Raw genomic sequence first — 21,374 nt, forward strand, 5'->3', positions numbered from 1 at the left:
GCTCCTTTCATCCCACCTCATCCTCTGGCAACTCACACTTTATACTCATGTTCCTGTGTCACAATTTTGTGCAACTCATGCTTCTTGGCTGGTTCTCTGTGGTCATGACTGCAATGACTTCTGATGGAGTAAAGCAGACTTTTGCACAAGCAAGGGTTTTTTTTTACATCTGCAATGGCAGAGATGCAGGGATGCGATCAACCACCCCAGCACAGAACTGCGAGGCAACGCTAGAAGTGCCTGAAGAAGTAAGATGATTAATGCAGGACACCAGCTTAAATACATTACTTCTACTCTAAAACAGTTGTTCTCAGAAATATGATAATACTACTCTCCTTTAATGGAAAAGATGCATTTAATGTAATAATTCTGCTGTCCCAGAAAGACAAGCAGATTCTGTTCCCTTTTTATCACTATGGTAACTCTCTAAGATACTGGAATCTATTACTGAGTGTGGATATTTCACAGGGTATTTCACTCTGCTTTCACAAGCTGAGGAACATACAAACTTCCAAGCTGACAAAAGAGAAAAACTTAAGTCCCCTGTTTAGCTGACTTGGACTACACAAGACATCACGTGCTGCCATGTTTTGAGCAGCAGGTGTGGGAGGTACTTGTTTTGCTTTTAGTTATTTTCACACGAGAAGAGAAATTCAATTTCATCAAGCTCCTGGAGTTTCATAGATATTATAGATCAAGTCTGTGACCAAATCTATGTATCTCATCTGACGGTGCAACTTGGAATTGATATGACAGAAATGAGAAGTTCACCAATCTATAAAAGATACCTTAGGACCAGGCTGGATCTTCACACTACACTATTCCTTCAATTTTTAAAGCTTACTCCTTTCCTCCCTTCTTTACTACTGCTGACATACCACAGTATTTCTCCCTCAGCATCAAGGAGCTACTCCCTCTTTGCACATGAAGCATCTAGGTCATAAATAAATCCTGTCCTTTCCTCCTGCTCTAAGTTTTTACTGACTGTCCCCTCACCTCTACCACTACAGCCAGTTCTCTCATTCAAGCAGGCAGTTACTTATTACCACACACTCCCGAGGCTCCCAGGACATGCAACCAATACAATACACTGCAAAAACTGTTCACTAATACAAGCACATAGTTTCCTACTCACAATCCCTTTTTCAGCTTCCCCTCCAATACGCTGTCATAAACAGTTCTGTGAATTTGTATCTCGCACATTCCCTGCCTACATAAATACTATATTAAAAAAAAAATAATATTAGTTGGTCCAGACAGATTAGTCCAGGGAAAAAAAAAAAAAAAGAACAAAACTAACCAACCAACAAGAAACTTTCTCAAAGTTAAACGTTGATTTTCATTAAGTTTTGAAGCACTGACTCTTCTGTACAAAAATGGAAGAATGTTATTCCAGCCAAGTATTTAAAACCAACACAAAACAACACCACCAGATGTGGACTAGCTTGACAGCAGAAAAAATACTGGAAGATTGATAAGAGAATCAAAGAAAGCAGCATGGGTTCAGTGAAAAATAAAGCTGACTGAAGAAATCTGATTATGACCCAATCCTGTAAACTAAAAATAGTCATTGTGGATATTCATTTCAGTATCTATTAGATTTTTAACTAGAAAACAGTCCTAGAAAGGAACCAAGCTAGACAAGCTTGGCTGGACTTTTAACAGTGTAAGCCTGCAAAGTACATGAAGGACAAACCTGAGCTCTCAATATGACGAGAGGTATGAAAAGAAGATGGGGTAAGTGTAAAGTGATATCTTCAAGTGTTTGGCTTGACGTGAACGCTACTGTAATGGTGATGATCATGCTGTATTAGTTCTTCATGAACGATACGTCAAAGCAACAGGATTGAGAGAGGCTTCAAGAACTATTCAAAGGACTAAAAGGTATGGCTACAACAGACAGTCTAATTGTAATCTAATAGCCTAATTTATTTAGCTTGTTATTTAAGCTTATTGATTTGCTTATCTTATTAAGGCAAGGATTGAAGTGATCCTAAAGTACCAATTTTGGGAATAGAAAGGTGATAACACAAATATTTTCTATTTAGCAAAGACATATCAACAGGTAAGAGCTGAAGCTCTATAGCTTCCAAACAAAAATGAGAAACAAATGTGACCAAATACCACTGAATATCTCAATATAATCTTTTATCTAAATAGTGTGTGCTTCTACTCATCAACAGGAATTAATTCACAAAAGGCATAAGGCCTATAATCAGAGGTATCACGTCTGACTTTGTATGACTGTCATTTTTATATGCTTAATTCTTTATAAAATGGAACATAATAATAGAAAGGTAATTAGAAGTTCCCTTCTGCTTGTCTAGAGACAACAAAGTGGAGGAGAAAAAGTTATCTCAGGAAAGAAAAATGATCTAAGACCCTGACCAAGCTGCCAAGTCCATCAGCCAAACCCAGAGACAAGTCTCAAAGCCCAGGAAATCAGAGGTGCAGAACAGAAGCCAAAACCTGCATCGAACTATTGTATCCTCCTGTGCACTGCAGAACTGCCTCAGACTGAGCATGGCCAAGTGCGACTTCCAACAACTGCTCTTCTAACCCGAGACCAGAGACAGGGTGGACTGCAAGACAGAATTACATTCATTCACTCAGTCCAGCAGCAATTAAGTTGCCTCTTCAGACTGACATTGATTGCAGGATCACAAAACCAGTTATGTTGTTAGCTGGGTATCCTAAGGAAATGGGGCTTAAGCAATGGTCCCTTCTCCTCCCCCTTCCTCAAATCAATTCTTCTCTAATCACTTTGGAAATCACTGGTCAATTTGACCTGTTTTTGTTAAAGTTCTGAAAGATAATTAAGTTCCTAAGGTTGCTGAGAGATGGACAGGTAGATTGCAACGCTGAGATTAACATCTCCACAAAGACAAGGCACAAAGCTCTCTGCCTCACCCACTGCACTTCACAGCAGACAGTGTATCCAGGGCTCTGAACGAGCCACTCTCACTGCCAGGTTTGTCCTCTCAGCACCTCAGAAAGATTATCTGAGGACATGGGAAGGAGCTGAAAACACAACAGGAAATGGTTTAGAAGACCCTTGGAGAGGGTGCTGTGAAGATCTACAGCCTCTATAGTGGCAGTGTGAGGATACACAGCAAACCTGCTGGTCATGCTGCCCTCAGATCTGTTCTGGCAACAGAAAAATAGGAAGGTCATAGCCTTTTTTCCTACCAAACTGTTCCCATACCTCTGAATCTGACAAAATAGTTATAAGGAGGAAGACACACAGACAGTCTTTGAGAGAGCCACCACTGTCCTTACATTATTCTGGACCTAGTCTATGGTACAAAAGCTAAAAAATCAATTTAACTGTAAGCCCCAGAGTAACAATTTAAATTATTTCAGAGAACAGAACATGCATGTTGTAATTAAGAGAGAGAGCAGAGGCACCCTAGATATGATCTGTTCTGATAAAAGGCCAGTTCTTCACAAATTAACAGTGGTGTTGAAGAGTTGCATACGTGAGAGTTTGCCTGCTCAACAGTATAATTTGCTTTAGTAAGACATATTTGTCACTCACTACTGCCTCTTCTGAATCCCTTGTACTTGCAAGGAAGGACATTCCCCCTACTTGCTCCTGTTGTATCACTGAAACAACTCAGTGTGGAATAATATGCTAAATGCTGAGGAGACAATGACTAGTTCCACCTTTCAAAAGCTGCCTATGAACTATGATTCAGCTGGCTGAAGGACTGAGCTGTAACTTCAGCATTATACCATAATCAGTAGGCTTTGGTTGACAGAGCAATTGTGCATAAATAAGACAACCCTTCTAGAGCCATTACTGCTCCTATCTCACACACTTCATCCCAAACCCCCTATTACATGGCTGATACGTTAGTGATACTTTTCTTCTTTCTTTTTTTTTTTTTGTTTTTTTTAAGAGGAAGCTGGCATGAAATGGAAATTCTGCACTTCCCACTATGATCCACAGATCCAGGAAGCATCCTTTGGGTTTGCAATGAACACAATGAGGGGGTATACAGAAATGGCATACTGCTCCTGCCTCCAAGCTGTCACTGTCATAAGTCACTACGGACAGGGATGATTCAGAACACTTTCTGTACTTGCTGCCGCCACCCATGTGCACCCACGTGCAATCCCATGCACCCTTTACTTCCCTCTTTTATGGGCCTCACCAAAACCAGTCACATAATACTCCATTATTCAAATCCCTTGTCATCAAATTGCACCTACTTCCAGCTTGGGCTTTCAACACACAACTTGGTTAAAAAGCTCAGCATTTTATTCCTCTTGGCTCTTCCCATCCATTGAAAAGTTTTTGCTACCAAGAAGTGTGTCACTCTGCTTGGCTTGAATAATTCTCACTTTCTTCCTTTTGATCTTTCTCATCTTTCTCTCAAGACAAGGGAATCAAGCAGTCAGGCGTCTCAGATGTTCAGAAGTTATCAACTGAAGTATACAAAGCACTGTGAATGCAGGAGTAGATCTGCTCTAAGTAATGGAGCAACATCAGAAATCTGGACTAGACAGACAACCCAGCTCCTTCCAATACTGCTACCAAGCAACAGTAAAAGAGGACAGAGCTGCTTTCAAAAGGCTTATTATGGCGCTCCAGAGTGGTAACTCTGAGAGACAGAGAACTCTGCTTTGCCACCTGCACCACTTCACCACGGGTTCCCAGGTGAGTTTAACACACACAAGTTTCAGAGCTACTGTGAGCTGGCATCAGCCACCTGGGGTTAATCCTCCCTCAGCCCCCTGTGCAATGGCCACGGCTCCACCAGCCACTTTGCTGGCACGCTCAGCACACAAGAGCCACGTTCCAGCCACGCACGCGCCGAGGACTTCGCACTTTGGACTCTTATCTCCCTCTGGTATGAAACACAAACCTCTAACATGAAGCAAGGTCCACCTAACTGATTAAGGCCCTCAGAGAAGTGTGAAAGATAGGTCCATTAGGAGTTTACGTTCATCTGTGAAGTGGGAAAGACAGGCTTTCTTTACTATGCTGGCATCATCTTGTATCTGTTTACTGACAAAAAAAAAAGTAAGTCTCCACTAATTACTATTTCATCCTATAGTAACGTGTTCCAAAAAAAAGTCACCATGGTGCTTGGAATGTATATGCCAGAGGGACAGACGGAGAAGCAAGGAAAAGATTAATCATTTTATGGCAGAAAGCCAGTGGTGCTACCAAAAAAAAAAAAAAACAAGAAGAAAAAAGTGAATTCCATTTCAGTGCAAGAACGGTGGCAATCCTATCATCCTATCATCTCAGCTGAGGTGAGAGCACCTCACCTAAACCAATCTGCAGATTTGGTGGTTTCACAAAAACACTAATTTAAAAATCCTTGCTTTTGAAGTCAATGAGTAACAAGAATGCCTTTAAAAAGTAACATTTCAAGAATCAGTGTTGAGATTTAAATTGTGATCCGGCAAGCAGTGCCCAGAGGAAGCCGTGGCTGTGCTCAAGGTCTCCCCTCTCCCACCTCTCTCAGTGAATGGAGCCGCCTCTCACAAGGGAGTCACAAAGCATTAGAGTGCCTTGCTCTTCAGCAGGAAACTGACTCAAAGAAAAACACCCAGATGCCCAGGAATAACTGTAACTTACTTCATCCTTTATTACAGGATGAAAGATTTGATAAAGCTAGAAATACACATTTTTAAATCCCATTGAGAAGAAGCTAGGTGTTTTATTACCACTTGTAATAAGATTTGAAATTCTCTTCCAAGCATTTCACAGACGTCAGAGAGAAATTTAAGTATTCCAATGGAATAAGACCACTTGAATATACAAATGTTTCTGCATAATTAGTGAAATAGAAACAACAGAATTTTGTGGGAAAACACTCTTTACACTGGATTGGATATATAGAGAACAACCTCTTTTAATACATTTAACTAGAAATTCACCTTTTCCACAAAAAACAAAAACAAAACACACAACCAAAAAAACCCCCAAAAAACCAAACACAAACCAAATCAATCATATGCTTGCACTGTGTTTATGTCTAAAGAAAGTGTCTCCAAAAGTCTGCAGGAGCCTGAGGGCTATAGGAAGAATCAAAGTAATTTCTGCACAGAGCATCACTGCTGTACTTACAAACAAAAAATAAAGCTCAGAAGGCTTACTTTTAAATGGGAGTAACCTCTGCAAATAAAAACTTCAAAGTTCTAATGGATAATTAGTCACAATTGATCAATGTACTCCAATTGCTTCAAGAGCTTTAAGAATGTCAAGCAGAAAGAGTGCCTTTCTTCAGATAAAGAACTATTCTTACTACATAAGAATAGAAAGTTAACCAGAACTGTAAAATTAACTAAAGATGTTTCAAATGTTTGTTTCATCAAGGAAATCTCGTTTCAACACAAACGCTAATTCAACAGCAGTTAAAAAGAGGATTTTGAAAGTCTGAAATTCAGTTAAGATACACCTCTACAGATACTTGATTTTATATTCACAGGCAAAAATCGTTACGACTTACTTCCAGATGTGTGTACTAAAACACATTTATAGTCACATCAAAACAGAATTTTACAACACAGGATCTCGACCCAAATAGCCCTGTCCCCTCCCAATTCCTGTACTTCATCATCGCTAAGCTAAATGCCAGTTTCTAAACCAACAGCAAATCTCAACAAACAGGTTGTGCTTCCTCCTTTATTTTCTGCATCGTAGATATTAGCCTTTTGAAATGTACCCAACAGGCCACAAAAGAATTTACAGATGTGTCTGTTGGCATCTCAGCCGTTCTGGAGTTCCCATAGTTGGCTGGTGAGAGTCAAGGAAAGGGAGAACAAGTCATGCTTCAAAAATTTAGTATAAGGAATTAACTGTTTTGGTAAGAAAAACAGTAGCACTATTTCAGAGATTATTTCCCATTTATCTCCCAGAGCTGGCCAAAGATAGATTATCGGGTAGCCGGCGTGATGCAATATTCCACAGAGATGGAGAAAAGGCAATAACAGCTCTACAGAGTAACAGCAACAGGAAAGGTGTCTCAAAAATATAATGAAAAGAGGTATTATGTTTCTGGTTTTTTACAGTATGTAGTCTCCTTGGCAGACATGAAACCTAAAGGAAAAGTGGATACACTGAGAGGAGGGACTCGTCTTCTAAAAGAAGTAATTATTCTATTTAAATCCAGAACTGTGGGGGAAGGGGAAATCAAATAGACAAGAAACAAATTTACACTACAGGTTACATTGAATACATTAAAAAAAAAAATCAATACAGCTTGCTCAAAACAACCACTTAGCACAAATATCATAGCCTGATATTAACAGTAGCTAAGGAGAAACATAGCTATAAATAATTTACACAGTTGAAATAATTTTTAAATAACTCCAAGAGCCAAGTATGTTTATTTTGAAACACCACACTGACTTGAAGAACTACCTTGAAATCTCCAGTCTTCCTGTAGAAACACACTCTCCTTGAAGATTTAAGAATTCATGCGAAGCTATCAAGAGACTTCTCAATAGGTTTTTCCACAAGGTAAGATCTGATTCGTATGTCTTTAAACACATGCTTAAAATTGATCAGTGCAAACAAACTAGCCCTGTACACAGATCCTTCTCACGGAAAACAGCCTGCACACAGTATTATCCAGAAATGTATTTTAACCCGAGATGCCCAATATCAGAAGAGGGAAGCAAACACAGCTCAATCCAAGAATGAAATTCCATCTTCAACCTGTGGTGTGCCAACAGTTTTCCATCTCCAGGGTACAGAGATCTTCCCATTGTAAAGGTAGTTATTTAATCTAGTCCATTTACCAAAAGTTTCAAAGGGCATTTGTTTTTCATTTGCTTTTTAAAACCCTCTTAAAAAGAAAAAAAATAGTAATACCATACAGATAGGACAGGATCATGCTGCAGTCACTCTGAAAACACAAAACCTTTCCGTCCCTAAACGGCAGATCTCTCAGACACTGCTAAATAATCTGTTTAGTGCTGTTTTCTAAAAGTCCATTTCATACCTCCTTTTGGCCAGGGTGCTCCTATATTTAACATGCTGTATTTTCATTATGATTCATTCTAAAACAAAGGCACTACTGAATCCCTTTTATGGCACAGTATGCTTCTAATTTATCAAACCTAAAACAGATTCGTACGTACACCTACCAAAGAATACAACGGTCACTTTGGGACTTGCACAGCTTCAGAACATGTAAGTACCAACATTCCGGATGCTACTTAGAGATCGTTTTTTGTAGCATCAGGAGTTCAAAAATCATCTGAAATCTTCATTCATCTAAATCTCAAGTCCACAAAGTATTTCTGGCCTTAAAATTAAAGTCCTTGCTTGAATTACATACAAACAGTTAAAACACAAACAATAAGCTTAGTATGCCACCTCCCTCCTCAGTCACAGCAATTTCTGGAGTAAATACTCTTTACTGTAGCAGGAAGGAGGAGGGTGGGGAGGAGAAATGAGCACATGTCATTCAAAGCCAACAAAGGTGCAAAATCAAACTACAAGTGCCACATTAGTGAAAAAAATAGCCTGCCTGCTATAAAGTAGTCTTGGGCATGCCTCAGTGTGGCCTCTTCTACTGAAATCTTAACCCCTTAAGCGAGGAGATTTCAAAATTCCAAAGTGAAACCTTCAAACGCAACGTTATTTTTTGTCTGATGGTAGAACGTGTCCCATTTGTAGTTCAACAAAGGGTCTTTCTCTTGTAGAAGCCACAGCAGGAGAACTGTCTTCTCTCGCTGCTTCTCCACTCCTGATCCACTTCTTGGGTGAGCTGACACAGTCTGCGTCATGCTATAGGTAATTTTCCAAGTTTCCCGCATTGCTTTTTTTCTAAGGAAGCACACCACCAGCATTTAGTTTTCAGACCACAACACCAGCTGCTTTGACACATTTCTGTCTGTTCCAATTACAGGATTCCCAATATAATCACAGCTCACTATCAAGTACAAATATTAAGTTTATCATTTTAAGTAAGGAGAAGTTTTGAAACTTTCTAAAAGGTCCCGTCATCAGAAATGTTCCCGTGCAGTACTATCTATGTGCATAATCCAAGTCTATTAAGAAAATTACTATGACAAAGGCATTTCCTTCTTAATGAAGTAACCAGGCATTTCGCAACTTTACACACTGACATTTAAGTTTCTCTCTCTCTCAATATGAGTCATTTTTACCTGTATATTGAAAAATAAAAACCAACAAACTACAAACAGTAGCAGGAAGATATGTGAAAACAGTCTAAAAACTTGAAAGAAATAATTTCGGTCACATCTGTTAGTAAGGCCTTGGAAGTTCACTTTGTTGTTCTAATAAACCAGAAAAAAAAAAAAAAAAAAACCACACTAGAAATCTTGCTTTCAAACTGTGGCTTCCAAAAGAACCAGTTGCTCCGCTAGTTTCACTTCCAAAACTTTCTTTCAGATACATTACCTAGAAACAAACCCCATTCCGGCAATAAAAACTGAAGAATGACAAGACGGTAATCAATTTGATGGAGCGTGACAAAATCCTCAACGTTTGTGTTGTGATACCACAGTATCAAAATTCTGCTCTGAAAAGTTAGTACCAACATTTCATTTAGTCAGCCAGATGATAAACCAACACAACCGAACAGAGTTGAGTGTTTTAAGGTTATCACCTGAGCTGGCGATACACAGAGGGAACACCAAGCCGCAGTCTGCCTCTGTGAAGGCAGCATCCACCTTGCAGAGCAAGAGCCAGACAGAACCCAGGTACCTGCTCAGGCTTAAGACAGAAGCCAAGTGCCTATCGCTTCAGAGATCTCCAGTGGCATTGCACAACTGCAAACAACAGGCAACTCATGTACTAGAAATAGGAAACAACTTCGTTTCAGGTGCCAGGAGCAATAGCTGTGGTGAGTGAGCTTTTTAAGTCACCAAATCTCTGTAGCATATCAGAGTAAACTCATCTGCAGAGTACCACTCTGCATGGTCAGGTTTCAAAACAAAACTGCATTACAGGTATTTTAATTTTACTACATGTCAGTGTGTTTTGCTGTTATGTGCTTCTATATACTTATACCCTTCTTCTGTTTGTATTATTATAAAAGCACATATGTCTCTTCTCACTATAAATGTTGTTTTGGTGACAGCTATTCAACAAAGAACCAAGCAACTATGGTAAAGTCTGTAACATTATTAAGAGTCTCCCAAAACTGGGAAGCAGCGTTATTTGGAATACATCGTGGGCTGGCTATTTGTGTTTGCCAGCGGCACGGTCTGCTGGGAGACCGTCAGCTTGGCAGCCTCCAACGAACAACTTCAAGGATGAGAAGCAAATTAACTGCAAATCACGTTAAAACAATTCAGGCAGCTTCAGACAGATTGAGAGTCACCAGGAAAACAAACAGCACCAGCAGAACTGCAAAGGAATGAGAACATCTTCATCTGACTTAATTCACAATCAGCAAGTGTATCTAAACCTGGTACTCAGCAAAATCAACTGGGTAATCTGTTTAAATAATTCGCTTCATCTTTTCCCACCACAAACTTGCCTTAGTACAGATTCCTCAAAACACTGAGTCAAGCAATGTAACTACATATAAAACTTAAGCCTTGTATCAGAACTGCTGCTCTTTAGAGTAGTTCATTATCTTATTAAATATACTCAAGATTAATCTCCAACACCAAAGCTCCACTCAGTGACCGACCACAGGGAGCAAAACTGCGAACGTCCTTGTGAAAGGCACATGTGCTGTAATACCCCCAGTCAGGAAACAACAAATAAATGAATTCAGTTCTTTTACAGCTCAGCAATTAAAAACAAACAAACCAAAAACCAAACAAACCAACCAAAAACAAAATGAAAAAAACCAAACCATAAAGGCAAAGAGACAGCTGGCTATTCTCTTGGTAGACATAAAAATTACAGTTTTCTGAAGTTCTCTTCTGCTAAGAGTTCCTCCTCATCTTTAATCTAAAACTACTACTGCAACATGCATCATCATGTGGCTATTTTAACTACAACAAAGTTGACCACGCACCCCATTCAAATTAATTAGGTCAATACAGTTAAGATAAAAGATTGCTCTGAATTTGTATGCAGAAATTCAGCATATTAGGTCTGTTTTCGCAGTTAGTGGTATTTTTAATCTGTAAGATTCTGGTGCCAAACCTACTACTGGTACCAACTTCCAGCTAAATGCATAAACGCACAAGTAAAGAAAATTCATCACTTGCACACAGCACTTTGCATCTAAACTCACTGCTACCAGATCATCTGAAAGACTACACTGGAAGATCTGCCACCCAGATCAGCTTTTCCATCAGTGCCTCCCTGCCAGGCAGGTTCTAGTTTACATCAATACAAATATTTTCCTCTATAACTTTCAAAGTTTGTAGCATAAGGTTACTTAAAATCTAGACTCTTGAAAAGGTGTTTTACAAAAACTCAGTAATGTTGTAATCCTCCTAACTAGGTATGAAAGTAAATAACCATTTTCTCCTGATCTTTTTATAGATTCAGACTAAGATCTGACCAAACAATTACATCCTTTTATGGGGCATGCAGAGCCCAATAACATGTTTGATTAAACTGTACCTTTCAGAAAGAAAACAAACTTTGAGGTGGGTTTATTAATTCTATATAATCATGTTGCAAAGAGCCCCCAGCATGCTGTAGTTTCCCTACAGCTTCAAAGCAACAGCTTCTGCAGATCATCAGCCACACACAACTCCAGGATTTGTTCCTAAATTTCTGTTGCTGGGTACCAGCACATCCTTACTTGAGTAAAAAGGCTCTGAAGTTACCGAAGAAAAGGTGATTCCTTTTCCACAATCGTGTAAGGAGGCACTGGACCTTGGAAACACATGAAAAAGAAAACACTCGAGAGTCCTACTCATTTCAATGGGACTTTACTACTACTTAAGGGAAAAAGCAGAAGTACCAATTAGGTGAATCACTGTCCAAAACTCTCAATAGAGGGCAAAAAGGAACTTTGAGTACCATACAAAATAAATGGGAACTTCCCAAAATATTCTTCTGATTTTCCACAGGCTTTGCTAGCAATGTTATGACGAGAGGAATGCATCTCAGCAAGAGACTATATAACATCTAATCTACAGAAACATAACTTCAAGCTCTTGCCAGCCACAAAGAGGCTCCGTCTCCCTCATTTGAGAAAGATGAACTCTCACAACAGGAGAGTACGATGCAGAGAGCATGCTTGCATTGAAGTGCTCACTTCTACGGAAGCAACAGGCCATCTGCTTAGCTCTGCTACTGCTTAAAGTGTTTGACAATCAACAATCTTAAAAACCCCTCTAATTTAAAAATATTTTCTAGATACTTTGAACACGTTTTCTGGACTTAACACACAGTACAAAAAGCACGGCACAACACAAAAGGTCAATTCTGCTACTCCGGGAATTGCTGTGACAAGATGATCTGTTCCTCTACCCCCGCCAAGTGGTAATTGTTCAAAGAAGAATACTTCTGCTCTTTTAAGCAGATTTCTTTAAAGAACTTCAACCCAGTCAAATGAAGCTATCCTTGTAGTGTTGTCCAAGAAAGCAGGGCCACAATGCCACAGTTACAAGCAAAATTGTCACAGGAAAGGAGTCTGGTAGCGAACGGAGCAGAGATATATACACTAGTGTAGAAGAGAGGTTTCCTCAAAGGTTTCCACATGATCTCGGACAAGCCAAAATCACAAAGCAGCAGCTCTAAATAAATACAAATACACAAACTGCACAGCTGTGGCCAGTGAAGAATTCAAATCCTTGCTACAGTAAGTTGCTGTATGTTTAAATTCACAAAACCTTTCCAGGGACTACCCTACTCCCTATTTCCAAAAAAATTCTGGGCTATCAAGAACATGCTACATACTCCCAAGAAAACACAACTACTACTTTAATAGTTATTGTTTGATTTGGATGGACAGGTTGCTTCTTCTGGAGGATCATATGAAATCCATTAAATCCTTTGCTCATGTCTGTCTAGATAAAGGAAATATTCTGCTTTAATCTCTCCCTACCAATGGAAAAACATTCATCTTGATGTCAGCACCCTATGGCCCTCTGACATTGGGAATCAGTTATTTTTCGTTCCCTTTTGATTGGTTAGGGGTAAGTTTTGTGCGCCACCTTCAAATTATGCAAGCATATGAATCATGAGTTTGAATTATCATGTTCATTTCTGGGATAATTTTCATTCTTTCAAGAGTTTCCTTAAAATGGCAAGTCCAGCTCAAAATTAACAATACTGGCTTACGATGCTCCAGATAAAATGAATCACAGTTACTTCTGAGAGTAGGAAAAGGGATCAGATTCTGGACTTTTTTTCCCTTCTTTTTCTCTTACTAGAAAGAATGCTTATAAAAACATGCCACAAGAAAGAAAAACAGAAAAAGCAATGGACTTTCCTTGATTAGCCATTTACTAAAAAAAGGATTAGAGCAAACCATCAAGGAAGCAAGGTCTTGCCCAACAAAACTGGTCCCAAACCATAAAGGGTCAGGAGTTCTGCATACGGCACATAAACACACTGATGAGAAAAATGGGCTTCTGAGCCATGCTTGAATGAGGTGAATCAGTGATGAACGTTACTTACTTTAAATGTAACAAGAAAATCTTGGCTTTAAAAGTTATTTTATTTTTTTTTTTCTGCATTTGTATTTCAGAACTCCTTCTTTACCTTAGGATATATTGCTACAGTCACCACCTAGAGAATTTACTTCCAGCCTTGATACAGTTCTTGAAGCATGATGGCAGCTGCATTTCAAGGCATTTAGTCAAGTTGGGCACATGTACTATTAGGCAGCTCAGCTGCCTCCCAACTTTTATTGCTGCTCTTCCAATCTTTTAAGCTGTATATATTATGCAGTAAACATCAAGGAACAGAAGGTGAGAAACCAAACTAACCCGCATTCTCCTTCGGTAGAAATTTCAGTTTCAGAAGAACAAACACTGAAATATTTCTTTACTTTTTTTAAAAGCTTTGATCACAACTGGAACATCAATAAGAGAACAAGCTAACATGCTATCACAGTTGATAATCCTATTATGGCAATAAACTGGGGGGTGGGAAGAGACTGGAAGAAGATGTCAATGCTCTAATGTCTATTAAAGAAAACAGAAAAAATGGAGAACACTTTTGCTTGTCAGAAGAAAAATGAGGGAACCAGTAACTTGTTCCTAAAAGGAATCATGAAATATTGAGCTCATGTGCTCTCTTACCAAGAGAAAATTAAGACAAAGAAAAAAAATAATTAAAAAAAAAATATATATAAAATGCATGCAATGCTTTTAAGCTTCATCTTGTTCAACATGAGATGGAGCCCTGAAAAACACCAATTCTTCTATTTTTATAAGTTGGCCAAGTTTTAAAAATTGTGTTCTCTTAAGTGCTAACACCTTCACAGAAGCATCATTTTATCACTTATGCTGTCATTAAACACTCCTACCTTTTCAGTTTCTCCAAACAACATTGTGTCTAAGGACTTCTGAAATCACTAATTTTGCTCTAATCTTTTGGAAATGCACCACCACTGCTGAGCACAGCCCTGCATACAAGGGCCACCTACTACGTGTGTAACAGGAACACTTCCACTATTCTTTTGCAACATATTCCTTGTCCAAATTAACTTTTACTTCTCGAGCATATGCTAACCGAGAAAGTCCAGGTTGTCTTCCTGAGCTGGTGAATCCCATTTGCAGCTTGAAAAACAGAATTTGAGTGCTGACCTACTCTTTACCAGAGTGGGTCTGTTTGAAAGAAACCAAGACATTACAGAACCTCCTCCTCTAGATTCATTCATACTCTTTCACATGAAGACCACAGGCAAGTCCCTTTGCTTTGAGGCAATTCTACTTGAGTTACATCACTTAAAACAAAACAACAACAACAAAGGTAGTTCCATCACAGGACTACGTAGTGGCTGGGAAAAATCTGCTCCTAAGAACTTAGATAACCTTGTGTTTATAGAATAAGTCAGATAATTAGAATTTCTCACTCTTCCCACAATCTTCAAAAAAACCCAAATGAAAGATAAGCTGAATTTCTTCCTGTGCAGACCAACGCCATCTACACAACAAATTTAACCAATTTGGAGGCTGGAGACAGCTATACCCTCTTTCACATGACCCTCACTCAGACCACAAGCATCTGTTCTTCAAGCAAAGAGATCTCCTCCAGTGCCAAGAAAATGCTTTTTATATTTTCGTTTTCAAAAATTAAAGTGAACTATGTGGCATTCCACAATGACGTCAGCATTTATTCAGAGAGCCTGATTTCTTCTATGCCAGGCAATTTTTTCCTGTGATTGCCAACACATTAATGAATTAACACTTACATGTTAATAAACCACAATAATAATGACTAGTGATTTATGAACAGATAAAATATCAGGCTCTAAATTATAATTTTCTACATTTCAGAACAGGATGGGTTTGCCATCAAAGTTTCAGGAAGGAACTGGACCCAAAGCAGCACAGACAAGAGACGAGGCACACTGCTTTCCAATTAAAAGGCAGGAGCATAAGCAATCACAATCCTTCTCTAAGCTCACACCTGGAAAATAACTCAAAAGCAATGTCTATATCAAACAGGGTCTAGAGCAGTACCCCAAGATAGAGGCAAATACTTCCAGGCATATATATACACCCTGTCCCAACCTGCAATGGTCACTGAATGAGACTTCTTGCCTAGACCCTCTGCCCTTCCCTTACACAGTCTGCAGTATCTTGGCAATCTATGCCGAACGTAGCCTTTCCAGACCAGTCCCTCTACATTTGTGAAACGTTCACTGCAAAGCTGTTGATTGCGGTCCTCATCAAGAGAACCAATTGCTACACGTCTCCCTTCAATCTACAAATATTTCTCTAACAACTTTCACACTGCTTTACAAGATACTGTTGTCTGGAAGCTAAATCCAGATCCTGCACAGAAATTATAATCCACTTCCTTTTTGCAGGATTATGCTACACTTTTCCAATTCACCCTGCTAAGATACTACCCAACTTTCAACTTCAAGGATGTGTCTTTCAACAAGTGCTTTCATTTCTGATTACATGAGAAATACTGTTTCAATTATCTTTCTTTCATGATGTCACCAGTGACTGAAATGGAAAACTACACACTCAGGGAAGTACATTCTTTGGTTCTGTTCCAGAAAAGAATCTACTACATTTTTCTAAACACCTGTATGGAAAAAAAAACAAAACAAATGCAATAAATAGAATATATTAAAATATATGTACATACTTTAGTCATTGCTCCTGTCTGTGCTGTGTTCAGTCCGGTGTGACCAGCCATCTGTGGAGATACTTGGGTTAAAGTCTCTGCCAGCACACTGCCTGCATTCCCCTGCATGGCAGGAGCAGAATATTGCATTCCTGCTCCCCTTCCTCTTCCAGCTGCCCCAAGAGATCCATTCATTACCTGCCCTTGTCCTTGCTGAGGCTGATTCATTAAATTGTGACCAGAATTACTGTTGAGAAGGCTCTGGTGTGTCTGACTGAAATTAGCATTCATACATATCCCAGGTCCAGTCTGTGATGTTGCAGGGCTGCTTGTCACCAACCCCACTTGTTTTTGTGCTTGAGAGTTCAGTGTTTGTGATGCGGGTGTGGTAGGTCCGGAGGTGCTGGCTGCTTGTTTTGCCAGGCCTGAAGCAGAAGAGTCTCCTTGGTTTAAAGGGCTCTTACCCATAGCACCCAGATTACTGATATTAGCACTGTTCGGCTGCCCTTGAACTTGACTGCCAACTCCCTGCTGGACAGGGCTACTGGAGTTCACATTTCCAATTCCTGGGTTTAAGGAAGAGCCGCTGCCTCCCCTCAGAAGTTCGGAAAGTTGTTTGTGTTTGGAAGCTGCATCTGGAACAAGGTTCCCACTGCTGTTTAAAAGGCCCAACTCGCCATTGGGGATCAGCTCATCAGGAAGATCATTTTCCAGGTCAAACAAAGATCCAAAATCTACAAGTTAAAACAGAAATATAGGTGAGAAAAACTTGACAAACAAGTGACTAAAATATTAATCCATACTGTGCTGTACTAGTCTTAAACAATGACACACACTAAGGTACATCTTTATCCGACTCAACACTGACAGCAAGTGAGCGAGGGTCCCTGTGACACAAACTCCAGCATCCTTCAGGAAGCGGAGTCACTGACACACAATGTGTGCAAACCACCAGACTGGGTCGAGCGCTGGCCCAGAAGTAGTGATTTCTCACAAAACTTTTGACAAAACATTGCACCAAGCTTAAGAAACTCAGGTGGCACAAATCTAACCTAACTCCTCAATTTCTCTTGTTTTGGCTAAAAGAAAGCACCAGAAATATCAAGGTTTTCTCTCCCCCCCACCCCCCTTTTAAAATTTTTCTGTTGTTGTTTGCTTTGTTTCGGATTTTTTGAGTTTGTTTTGTTTTGTTTTGTTTTTCCCCTATTGATTTACTCTTCCAAAAGAGCAATTACATCACCTTCTCCAACCTCCTACACAACCCCAGGCCACTGCATTTCACCCAGCAATCCTACTTCAACCTTCTAATTTATGGTCGTGTATGGTCAAAGAACATCACCCAGCAAGGCTCCCAGGCTTGATCAAAAGACAACAGCTACTTCTTCGGTAAGTTTGATCCCAGTCGCAGCTACAAATGTGCCCAACATCAGTTTCTAGTCATTGATTTGTACCATGACCAACTGCCTCAGAAGATCCCAAAAGGCACTCAGCATTTTCTCCTCTTGAACCAAGTCACTTCTCGATCCCTGAACAGCTCAAATAATTCAAATTGCTCTCTAAGTGCCCAGCCCTCATTTATCATGCCCAATATTGACAGAGCTAATCCACACACTCTGCAGATGAGCAAAATAAATCAATCAAATGTTCATTAAGCCACTTGAAGGAACTGCTCTGCCTGGCTGCAACATTCAGACTGACAAAAAGTGGAGGGTTGTTTTTGTTTTTGAAAATGAGTAGCTCAAGTTCACTCAAATGTTTACTGCACGTCATAAGTGATGTCTGTGTAACAACGTTATTTTGGTACGTAACAATATGAAGTTACTTGACTGTATATAGGTACTTCATGTGAAAATAAAAAGTTATGTCTGTAGACATAAGGACAAGAGAGTACAGACTAGACTCAATTAAGCAGAGCAGCTGTTCAAACATACAGCACATCTCAGAGAAGTTTTCCAGTCCAAGGATGTGATCTAAAATAACCACTTTTTAGTGTAAAGTAACAAAAATGTGTGAAAACTTTATTTTGCCCTCTCCAAGCTAGCCCTGAAAATCCCCTGTACCTCACACCAAGCAAGACAAACCCATATTTTTCCAGATTAGATCAAACAAAAGGTATTTTCTAAATAAGAACATTGCAAAAGTTTCATTGTTTTGAAGTTTAATTCACTCTTCAACCACAAAAAGTTGGTGCAGGACTCGGGTTGCAGAAGCAGCACGTGATTGTTCAGCCGGTGACAGCCTGGACCACACTTAACTGCCTTGAAAACAAAAAAAGTCCAACACCACTTGACCTGTATCGCAAAGCTAAGATGCGTTACCAGCACATTTCAGCACATCTCCATACAATGCATTTCATCAGCATCCAAATTTACAATTCAACCTAACCGAAGAAAAATTAGTTTTTAGATATGTTGCAATGGCCAGTGAATTACATAAACGGTCACAGTAAACATACACAAAAATAGTAAGTTCTGCCTGTTTTGAAGCACTCTCAGCAGCACGTCCTTTAGGAGCCAACATTCTGCCCCTGTTACCTACTGAAGTCAATAAGCTCTGAAGAATCCTTCCAGCCTTGCATCACAGTGGCCACAACAAAACGCACCACAGCTCAGAAGAGACCACCTACTCCCTTTCAAGCAGGGAAGTAACACACTAATGTTTTCATTAGCTAGGTTCACTAAAGTATTTTTAATTTCTCTCTTACTTGCTGGCTTTCCCTTCAGTTGTTTAGTTCACCTTTTCAGCTTGTCTGGAATAGAAACTCCTAGTGTACCTTCAACCACATTCCTTTCAGCAATGGTTCTTTCCCACACAACCACTCAGCACTCTGCAATTTGGGTCTCTTCCTCTGTATTTTGGTTCTACCTTCCTCCTTCCCAGATTCCACTATTTTTAACCTTCCATCCCTCTCTAAACCCTTGGCCTGTTTTGGCAGAGCTGCAGGCTGGAGCCCACCCAAAGCTATCTGCTAGTGTGTCACCACAGCTGGTGACACGGGGTCCATGGCTGAGCCTTCACTGCTCTTGTCCCTCTGCCTTGCTGAGAAGTTCAAGGTTCACAGCACTTGTGCAGATAGCTTGGGTAAATCCCATGAAATGGTGTTTTTCCAAGCTTCTACACCTCAATTGTTAATATTTCATAACAAAAGACGTGTGCATGGAGCAGAGGAGAAGTGACAAAATGTGTAGAGGGAAGATGCTGCTGTGGCTTAAAAAAAGAAGAGTAGTTTTTTCCAGTTGTATTTCAAAATGGGATGTTGGAGTACAAGTGCTCAATTTTTTTTTATTTGGCTGGCTGGACTCTTAACATTCTTGCCAAGGAAGGGAAATGTTTTTGCAGTTTACAAAAAGAGTGAAGAAAGCAATTGGGAATGCTGCCTCTTCAAACGTAAAATAATGTACCCCTCCTAAGCTCCTGTAAGAAGGCTATACATTAGGGTTAGACACGGAAAGTTTAAAGCTCTACCAGCAGGAAAATAAAAAGCAGGTAAACAGCACAGTGGCCATGTAAAAATTCACTATGTATTCAAACGTTCAGGTAATGATTAACCTTCCTGCTTTTATATTTTCATCAGTCTTGTACATTAAAAACATCAACACAAGGTGCGTTTTACAACAGTTATAAAATACAATGGAAAACAAAAGTCTACTTGAGCATGTCTGCCACAAATCCATGCAGATAAGAGATTGTCTTGGCAGTTATAAAAATAAATGCATTTACACACATATAAAAATCTGCCATACTAAGGCTGCTCACTTCTACCAGTAGTAAAACAAAAAGAACCTCAGTCCCCCGATCCTCACGGAAAGAACATAACCGATCCCATCCCCAACGCTTCAACTATTTCTCCAAGTCGATGACAGCTACCAAGAGTCTAAAAAAAAAAAAAACCCAAACCACAAAAAAACCTGAGATGCCTTTGCCTTTACATAGAGTTATCTGAAGCAACACTCAAAAATCACCTACAGAGAAGTCCCACTCTAATTACTGAGCTTTGTACCTGTTCCATCTCTCAAACCTGCTACTTACCCAGCACACAGAGAACAGAAAAGTGGGATTTATTTTACAGGAGGACAGTTCCCCTTCTCTCATCAGGCACACATCTGATTTCAGCGCACAGGAAGCAGCAGAGCTGACCAAGGCCACAGAGACCCACCTCGTAGTGTCTCGTCTCTAACGCAGCACTTCTGATCCTAAACCTCACACCTTTCATTATCTCTGTTACATAAAACCAAACGGCCTCTTAACAGGAGAGAGCCAAAGAACAAATAACTTGTATTTCAGAAGGGATGGAAAAGTACTAGGCAACGACAACACCCCCACTCTTTTCTAAGGGCTCCTTTTCCAGTTTGTGAGCATCTATTTTTCAAACATAGAAGATAACCACACTTGAGACACACCCTCTCCTAATTTCAGTTTTACGAGCTTAAATGTCACAGTTTTCTGCCTTCCTGGACAACACTTGCAGCAACCAGAATAAAAAAAAAGATGTTCTGATTCCTACCAAGCCTTCTCAGAAGAAAAAAAAAAAAAAGGTGCTGCAGAACATTTTCAGGCAGAACATTTTCATCTGTACCACTACTTGTAACTGTTATCAGGAGACTCTTAATATACATATACAATCAATTAACTTGTTTCAATGTCACTATTTTTTTCCTATTAGGTCAGCCTGGAAAGGTGACAAAGATTCGAGGATATTTCTTTACGTGATTTATTATCGCAAAGGTATCACACAGCAAACAGGAGGAGAAGCATCGAACTCAGTTTCATTTTTTTTACATTGAAATGCGATGGGGAGTTTTTCTGTCCCAACCTCTGACTGCTCATCCACGGAGCAGACACTGAAGTCACACTGCAGTCCCGGCAGACAGGCAGTATTTTCACCCTGCCTTTCTTCCATGCCAACATTTCAGTGAGCCCAATTTTGTTTTGTAAGGCTTCTTTCAATCATGCCAGACCCCAGCAGACAAAGCCTCAACAGTTCAGAGCTCCAGTCATTCCCTTAAATTCAATGTCAGGTAACTCAACTCAATAGTCATACTGTTTAGTGCAGCCATCCATTCCAACCTCCTTTCGAGGTTTGAGGATTTTATAATTTATTGTTTCATTAAAGACAATTAGTGCATTTAATGTTTCAGAGCAATTAAACAATGCATTCATAGAAAAAATAAAATTTCCAGTACGGAAACTTTACATTAGCATCTTAACCTAA

At 39.6% G+C, this 21,374-nt stretch overlaps 1 protein-coding gene across 7 annotated transcripts in view; it reads right to left on the reverse strand.

The window, feature by feature from the left end:
* CREBBP (CREB binding protein) overlaps positions 1–21,374 on the reverse strand; it is a 93,156-nt gene that overhangs the window by 62,295 nt on the left and 9,487 nt on the right. For 6 of the 7 annotated variants that reach the window (XM_071815001.1, XM_065850276.2, XM_071815000.1 and 3 more), the window contains exon 2: positions 16,184–16,896. In XM_071815001.1, coding sequence (XP_071671102.1) covers positions 16,184–16,896 — 713 coding nt within the window. The remainder of the gene's footprint in view (positions 1–16,183; positions 16,897–21,374) is intronic. The other variant, XM_071815002.1, reaches the window with a different exon arrangement.

The sequence above is a fragment of the Patagioenas fasciata genome, chromosome 15 (assembly GCF_037038585.1).
Source record: "Patagioenas fasciata isolate bPatFas1 chromosome 15, bPatFas1.hap1, whole genome shotgun sequence".
In the NCBI taxonomy this organism is placed as follows: domain Eukaryota; kingdom Metazoa; phylum Chordata; class Aves; order Columbiformes; family Columbidae; genus Patagioenas; species Patagioenas fasciata.